General features: G+C 44.8%; 1 protein-coding gene across 7 annotated transcripts in view; it reads right to left on the bottom strand.

Moving 5' to 3' along the window:
- Positions 1–1,048: 1,048 nt before the first annotated feature.
- The window catches only part of ANKRD16 (ankyrin repeat domain 16), a 415,867-nt gene continuing 408,040 nt past the window's right edge, over positions 1,049–8,875 (bottom strand). For 5 of the 7 annotated variants that reach the window (XM_078677289.1, XM_078677301.1, XM_078677294.1 and 2 more), the window contains 2 exons: positions 7,721–7,883; positions 1,049–7,333 (listed from right to left, as the gene is read on the bottom strand). In XM_078677289.1, the coding sequence (XP_078533415.1) occupies positions 7,311–7,333; positions 7,721–7,883 (186 nt within the window). In that variant the 3' untranslated portion in view covers positions 1,049–7,310. Of the gene's footprint in view, positions 7,334–7,720; positions 7,884–8,875 lie in introns of those variants that run through there. The other 2 variants (XR_013607335.1, XR_013607341.1) reach the window with 2 other exon arrangements.

Genomic DNA, 8,875 nt, shown 5'->3' with positions numbered 1-8,875 from the left:
TTGGAAAATAAGCAACATATTAAGCTGAATAAAGAAAGCCAGTTAAAAGGTATGATGTGGAATTGGGAGTCAAGAAAAAACGTAGGTCCTGCCAGTTTATTACTTTGGTAGTCTACCATACCTTCCACGGTATGGTAGACTACCAAAGTAATAAACTGGCAGGACCTAAGTTTTTTCTTGACTCCCAATTCCACATCATACCGATCATATTTGTTATGAGCAGGCAGTAAGTTTGAGCAGCTGCCTTCAATGCATTAGGAGAGTAGATCATTGGACAAGAGACAATCTATAAACATATGGTGCGGAATAAAGAAAGAGGGTTTTACCCTGGTGGATGTGTAAGGGAGAGAACTGGTAATGGGGTTCTAGTAGCCATCCTGTACTCAATGTGTGAATTGACCATGTGCATTGAGTGAAACATATACTTGCACCTACCTGCACAGGAGCAGTCCAGTCAGAGAAGACTCCATGATATCGGAACACCTCGGTTCTAGCCATGCACTTGCATTAAAAAAATTGGAGCATTATGTTTATGAGAGTTGTGGTCTTACCTAACTTCATTTGGACAGAAGTGTCTGTTTTGTGAGAAAAAACGTAGGACTGAGAGTTGAGTCTCTGTGGCATGGAGTCCACTGATAACTATAGTGCGTATATACATAAATCTGCAGACTATGAACAACTTTCACAAGAGATTTACTAATAATGTGCTTGAACTACCTGCTTGACTTTCAGCAAACAGCTCTACATGTCGATTGTGTGCAGGAAGTGCTACCTTCTTTATCTCTTACCTCTGCACCATCTGGAGGTCTCAGCTGAAGGGGATCCTTCTCCTCCAAGTAACAAAGGGTTTTCTGTTTTCGCCATTGATTTACTTCCATAAAAAACGTTGGTACTGAGCACTCTGGTGTTCACAGCCACATAATGCTTCTCCATCCAGACCGCCCTACTTCTTAAAGAGAATGCAGCTAGCATTCGGCTAACTGAAGTCACACCCTTTAACATGCAGTGGAATATCTTTGGGCTCAAAAAGCCACACAAAACAACTATGCCAGTCAGTCAGATTAGCTTTATTCGATTTTGGTTTAAAATCATAAAAGCAGCAACAATACATAGGTAAATACCTTAACATTTCATTACAAAGTTAATATTAACTATTAAAACAGGATTAAATAGGTATGACGGATCAGCTAATCAAAATGAGACAATTCATTATCGAATAGGACAACTCTAAAAACAATAGGGTCATACATACAGTGCTACAAATTAGCTTACGGTTCAGGGGGAGAACATCAGACAAACCTATATCAGCAGTTTACTTGATTGCATACTACCGTGTCAGTTAAGCTAATGCTCATGGGTGGCCTCTTTATAGAAGATTCTCAGAAAATAAAATGTTTATACAGTGGTTCAAATCTATTAGAGGCTAGAAGGTTAGTGGCGCTAGGTGCACAGGATCCCCTTCCCCAGGAGTTGTATTTCTTTGCCGTTGATCTTAGTCTCGGATAGAAGTCATGCAAGTCCCAAATGCAAATGGGGCCATCTTCTCCTTTGGGCTGGCAACATCGTAGGTAGGGGACAATGTTCCTGTTCTTAAATTTAATTAACACCAGGTCCCCAGGGGTGTCTTTGGGCAGGAAACCTAACCACCCCACCCTCCTGACGCTCAGGATCCCACCATCTAGATCAGGTGGCAAAGGTCTGTTGTTCTGTAACCAAAAAATAACCTTATTTAACAGTTCCTGATGTGTTTCGTATTTTCCCTGGCTAAGTGCAGGGACCCCAGAGAGGACAGTCACATATGGGGCGGCTTCAGGAGGTAGGTTAATACGTGGCATTTTTTCTGGATCGGCTCTGGCCACTGTGTGATTAATTATCGGGGATTTTAGTGCTACTTTAGGGCCTGTTGCGATAGGTGTATTAAGAGGTAGTAATTGGGTTCGGACATTCTTACGTATAATTGACTTAAACTTTTCAGGGGTAATAGGAGGATTAGGGCAAATGGGTATTGCCATCTTCTTGGTTGGCGGAGTGTTCCTTTTAATAGTTTTCTCAATGCTAGTCAGCCTGTCCCCCAGATCGTTAATTTTTATAACCAAAGGTGATATGACAGATAGTAACAATTGCTCGAGCTGAGCCAGTAAAGTCAGTTGGGAGGACGATACAGGGTCATCTGTTTTATCCACAGCCATATCCACCATTGATGTGAATGGGTTAGAGGGGGATAAAGTAGGGCTGGTGCACAATTTTTGAATTTTAGGTTGGTTCTCGTTATCATTTTCCCCGTCATGCTTCCTTTTAATAAAAAAACCCCGAGGCAGCGCATTGGCTTGAGTTTTGTCTATATTTAGAGGTGGATCCCGCGGAGTACCGTTTGAATTATCTGGAATACTGCCCAGAATAGGGGGGGTGATACATCCGGGACATACTTAGTGCCACACAAGGCATTAAGCTCCTCCCAGATGGACATGTTTAGTATACAATAAGCCAGAAAGCAATACAGTGCAAGTCAATAGTAAAGTGTGTCTCTATACCTCCTCCTATGGTAATGTCAGGTGGGGTGGCCCGTCCCGTCCTCTTCTGGCCTCTGAGGGCCGTAGAGGGCCCGCCCTTTGCCCGGGCTTCGCCCGGCGGTCCCGCGGGGACAGGAGGTGTTCCGATGATTGTAGGCGCCTCCTGGCGCAGGCTGTGACGTCCCAGGTGCGCCTCTGCCACCGGGGCACCTGGGGATTGTAGTGTGGGTCCACTTTGCCGTTTCCCTCACGGCGCTGGGTGGGCTCTACAATGAAGGTGAGGTGCTGTGGGACTCTGCCGGTCCCACTCCCGTGCTGCCTGGTCTGGTGCTGGTCGAGTGTGACCCCCAAGGAGCTGTCGGTGCTCCGATGTTTGTAGGCGCTTCCTGGCGCAGGCTGTGACGTCCCAGGTGCGCCTCTGCCACCGGGGCACCTGGGGATTGTAGTGTGGGTCCGCTTTGCCGTTTCCCTCACGGCGCTGGGTGGGCTCTACAATGAAGGTGAGGTGCTGTGGGACTCTGCCGGTCCCCCTCCCGTGCTGCCTAGTCTGGTGCTGGTCGAGTGTGCTAGTATTTTCTTCTCTCTGCATAGTGTATCTAATCTTAAAGAGACCTGCACTGTAGTTAAGCCGTGGGGACCTACCTACTCTCTGTACAATATGTGGTAAATTTGACTATCTTCAGAAATCCCTTTAAGCAGTGTCATGGCATACTAAGCAGAGTCTACGCCAGCGCGGTTATCTATCTATGGCCAGGACATTGGGAAGCACTGATAGTCGTCCGTTGCAACATATGTGACATAGAGATCAGGGGCGAAAGAAACCTGGAACATAAAATCCAGCTAATAGAGTATTTCCAGTTGAAGAGATAATAATAAACACATCCCTCTCCCAACTTGACGACCACCCAGACAAATTACCAAATTGTCTTACCGAAATTCATGGGTGGATGTGTGAATCGTCATTAAAACTCAACGGTTCCAAAACCGAGGTGATGCTCATGGGCAAACAATGGGCGACCATCCCCCCGGCAATATGGCCAGACGTGTTCGGGGAAATTCCCACCCCGAAACACGAAATCAAGACCCTCGGAGTCTGGCTAGAACCCGCTCTCTCAATGAAGACCCAAGCGGCCAAAACCGCCGGAACCTGTCTGGGGCTTCTGCGAACTGTTCGCAAAATTCTCCCCCTCCTACCGCCCGTGTCCAGGAAACTAATAGTACAGGGCCTCATACTGTCACGGCTGGACTACAGCAACCTGGTCTATCTAGGTGCGCCGGAAGCCACCTTAGCGAGACTGCAAAGAACCCAGAATGCTGCAGCCCGCCTAATTATGAGCGTACCTCCTAGAGTATCCGCCAAACCCGCCATCAAGGCGCTGCACTGGTTGCCAGTCCGCCAAAGGGTGGAGTTTAAGGCCATGTGTACGGCCCATAAACTAATTAACGGATCGGGACCTGCGATCCTCAGGGGTTTGGTCACCCCCTACACTGCACCAAGGGCCCTACGGTCGGAGAACGAGCACCTGGCCAACATCCCTAAATTCAAAAGAGCACGCACTGGAGGCCGACGCTTCTCTGTTAAGGCGTCCACCGGTTGGAACTCTCTCCCACGTTCCCTCAGATTGGAACTCAACCACCTGACATTCAGGAAAAAACTTAAAACCCTTCTGTTCCCTAAATAAACCCTCTACCTCCCACCCCCTCAGCAGGACTCAATATTAACAGCGCGGGGATGCCCTCGGGTCACCAGGCGCTATACAAATTGCTAAATAAATAAATAAATAAATCACATGAAGAGATTAAAAGTGACCCTTTGAACATCGACTGTTGTGAATGCTGCATCTAAAGGCGAATAACACAAGAATACCTAATTCGGACACTGAATAATAGCAGATGAGTTTTTCCTGAGTCTAGAATATTTGCTCTTCTTTATCCCCTGGATACCTGGGTTGTTTTTATTGGAAGAGGTCCTGAAGAAGGTGGCCTTGAGACGCCGAAACGCGCGTCGACCAAGTGCGGGGTCTCACATTGAGTGTTGAGACCTTATTCATGATTTTTTCTTCCTTGTTTCACATGGTGTGGTGATGTATGCAGATAGGGCGAGATTGTTGTGAATGTTGATTGTGTGATAGCCTTGTGATTTTTGTTTTTTTCCAGGGGGATAATAAAATTATGTGTATTTGTGTATAAAATTGAGATTGTATATCGCTGTACATTACATGTTTTTTTATGATGTCTCTTTTTTCTTTCTATCCTTTTGATCTATTTTTAAAAAATCTATATATAAAAAACTGTTTTGTATAAAGAATGGTAAATAATTTTTGATGTATTAGCAAATGAGAAAAATGAATGGATTGTAATATAATGAAATAAAATGTATACCTTTTTGAAAGAATGCTATGTATTGTTTAGCATTTGTCACCAATTTGAGGTATACTGACATTTAGAGTTTGTGGCCATTAAGGGAAATTTCTCTCTTGTTGTGTCTCCTCCTAGAGTAACATCTTAAACAGAGCAACAGTAGAACTACACTTTTTTTTACTGTTCGAATGGCGTTATTCCAATACCAGCACACTAATTATGTCCTACGCACTCTCCAGTCTGTATGAAAAAGTTTAATGCCACCCATGACAGACATCTAAGCAAGAACTAGTAAAGCCAATGGTTCTTGCTTAAGCTAATATCTTCTAGCCATGGCTTAAAGTTAGGAGAAAAGAAAAAGTGCTATGACGCAGCCAGTGGTGATCAAGGCATAATAGCAATGTTGTTTCTGGTGGGAGGGACAGGGGCAAGCAACACAATGCATGATTGTAGGGTAGGAAGGGATGGGGCAAACAGGACAACGCGGGGTGGAGGATACGAAAGGATAGGACAACGTAGGAGGGGTGCGGGTTGGGACGAGGCATGCACGAGAGATGATGTATTGGGCAAGTAGCAATAACAAGGCAACAACAACAAAGCAGAGGGGTGGATGCAAAAACAAAAATGAAGGATGGGCCTGCAAACATATGCACTCTTATCGAGTACTGCAACTAAAAGAAAAATGTAGCTCCAAAAGCACAAGCAGTGGAAGGACATGGGCAAGGAAGAGGTACTTGTGTCATGGTTTAGGGGTGGGACAAACACACTAAGAGCAAGAGAAGCAAGCAAGCGCAGACCAAAGAGGAGCAAGGACACAAGAGTGACAATGAAGCCAACCCATGGTAAGTAATGGACAAGCTCTTAGACCCCTGTAAGCAAATTAAATGTTTCACAAGCGATAGTGCATACAGACTCAAGCAAGCTCTAAAACGGAGTAGCATGGGGCATTGTAGTAGAAGAGGTGAGAAGTGAGATATTTAGCTAGAGAGGGAAGGAGTCTCGAGGGATGTGGTAGTATCCTCTGGTGGCGTGGGATGTGGTTTGGTGTTTGGAGATGTGGGATAGGGTATTACTTATGGTATGTAATCGTGTAGGTATTATGATATATGGAGTTATTTTTGTGAGTGTTGGTACTGACTCTTGTATGTTTTGTCCGGTACTGCAGTGTCCACAAAACGTATACTTGGAGTCCCCCTCTAGATGATGGCAGCAAGAACAGAGCCTGCATGCAGGCCAAAGGGCAGTCTCATGTGTATTTCGTGCTAACTGACGTAACAAGAGTAGGATACAAAAAATGTATATGCCACACATACTTCAGGATTTTAATAATGTTTTTTATGATGCTTCTTGGGTTCCAGTGACATGGTGTGTGGCATGCCCTACAAATGTTACAGGCACCAAGATGAAAGGTTGCTCCACATTTGAAAAACTTGCGGACTGGCGAATCGGCTAATGGTATGAAACACTGTCTCTCTCTGTAGTGCATATTGCATTATTTCATACGCTTAAAAAATACCCAATCTACAACTTTCCTCCTGCATATAGTCAAGCCTTACATTCACAGAAGGAATTCACCAAAGAGTGGTTGTGTCTCTGGACAGGCACTGGCATGGTTATCTGGTTCTACATCAGCAGGAGGCAAGACAGCATATTTACCATGCAGGAACGATTCCAGGACTGAAGTCTACTGTGGCGTGCTTGTGGCCACAGAAGTCTTAAAGCATTACCGCTAGCAACAGGCTGCTCTGAACACAGTTTGTTGAGCTGAAGGTTTGAAAGTCAGAGTACCGTGGCATGCAGGATCAGTGATACCAGATGGATCAGGTCCGGATGTCGGGCATTCGAGCTCTCATCTTTTGACTTCCATACAAGGACGATGTGTTTTTTCTGTGAAGGTGATTGTGGTTAGATGTAGAAAACAGAGATCTAACTTGGAATTGACTAACTCCTTGAAAAATTCCTCCATTAGGAAAAGGATCTTGAAGCATACCCTGGTCAGATGCAAAAGGCTTCCACGGGCTGTGTAACTAGCAGATGCCCTGTGCAGGCCTTCGCTGTGCTTTACCCTTGAGTGGGTGCAGGGCAAAAACACGTTCAGAACAGAGGTGCTTCGGTGTGGCCTAATGGTGGACAAAAGACCTCTGCGGGATCTAGGAAGGGCAGCCTGTTACTCACAACCATCAAGGTCAACAGCCTCCATAAACGGAATCCATGAACTGCAGTCCTCAAGGTCAATGAACTCCAGCAGAAGCCCATACACAGTCTTCGCAGCAGCTTGCACCTGCAATAGTCACATAAGACTGCGCACATAAGGTGTAGGTATGCAAGCGATGCTTGCAGCAGCCTCACACTCCACAGCCGTTGGCTACAGTGGCGAGCGCTTCAATCTTGGAGCTTCATGGAGGCTTTCGTATGTGGTCCTTATCACTTTGTCCAATTTCAGTGATAATTCAGGAGCGTGGCTTGAGTACCACAGATATGTAAAGAGAGAAAATCATGTTGGCAAATTAATTATATAAATGTCAGTAAAAGCACCAAAGAAAATCAACCAGGTGTTATGGAAACTTGAAAATGGGTAAAGAGCTACAAATTGAAGGCAACATTTCAGACTTGGACTTCAGTCTAAGGACAAAGAAACTATAAAACACTTTTAAAAGCAGTACATGTAATTCACACGGAGAAAGAAGAAGGGATTCAGATGCTAGCCAGTACTGCTAGTGAGGGTTGGTAGCAGTAGAAGTGATTAATTTCTACTTGCCTCCTCCACCCACATCAAAATGCAGATTCACATTCGATTTAATGACAGGTCTTTGAATAGTTGCTATGTATATGGTCTTTTATTTACTTACATTTATAAATCGGAATCAATTTATTTGAAGAGCTGCAGGATCTCTGGTTTCCTAACAAGTTTTTCTGCAAACGTTCCAGAAGCATCCGGTGAGTCCTGTAGCCCCGACTCCATGAGAAGTTGGACACATGATGTATGCTGACCTGCACAAGCCATGTGGAGTACTGTACAAAGAGAAGAGATTAAAGATGTACACTGATTTATAAATAGGTTTGTTAAGCAATAAGTACATAATTTCCAATGCCAACAATTTTTTGAGAAGTGAAGATCAGGTGGAATTTGTGTTGGGCTTTTGATTCAAACTGTTCCCCTGATTGTGGTACCGATTAAGCCCCAAAGCTGGTGTTTAGATTGGGTTCCTTTTGGCTTGCATGGAGGGTGATGTGTATTAGGGGTGTGAAAAAACGAGCTTTTTCATAATTCATAATTTCATAAAATGTCAGCAAACCCCTCAGTGCTAGTTTTGAGCCCAAAATGAGTCCTTTTTGGTTTTTTTAAAACATATTTTATTGAGTTTTGTCAACATATATATCGTACTCGCGGACCCATGTTCTCCCTCCCTCCTCCAAGTTGCCGTTGACTGGACGGCTGTGCCCTCGCATTACACAGCCACATCCGCTCATAACCATTTCTCCTAACATCAATGGGAAACGTGCAGTGTAATCGTGTAGATAGCATCAAAAAAACAAACAGAACAACAGCCCTTCAAGAGATAGGGGGATGTTGTGTCATGTAACACGATGTTGGTGGGGGGAGTATGTGGTGGGGTCGTTTGTCTAAGATCCTTGTCTGTGGTGCGAGACAGGTGAGGGCCATGGTCAGCTGTGTCTCCATACGTACGTTGTGGGTGCATCACCTATATGTGCTCATATGGTGTTTACCCATTATGCACCGCGCCTTATAATGCTCTGGTTCCCTAAGTGAAGGATGTCGGTCACAATGTGATCTAAGGCCTCAGCCCAACCCCTGGGCTGTAGTCCCCTTTTAACCTCTCTGCAGTGCCGCTCCTTGATAATTGGCCCATATACGGAGTTCCACTACATATTTCTGTAAATTAGGGGCGTCAGAAGTCCTTCAGGCTAGTGTTAACTGACATCTGGCTAGTATGTACGCCAAATCTATGAATCTATTTGTGACTGCTTCCGTTTTCCATTGT

The sequence above is a fragment of the Lissotriton helveticus genome, chromosome 1_1 (assembly GCF_964261635.1).
Source record: "Lissotriton helveticus chromosome 1_1, aLisHel1.1, whole genome shotgun sequence".
Classification (NCBI taxonomy): domain Eukaryota; kingdom Metazoa; phylum Chordata; class Amphibia; order Caudata; family Salamandridae; genus Lissotriton; species Lissotriton helveticus.
The sequence above is the reverse complement of the archived record's forward strand: the minus strand, read 5'-3'. Positions and strand labels throughout refer to the sequence as shown.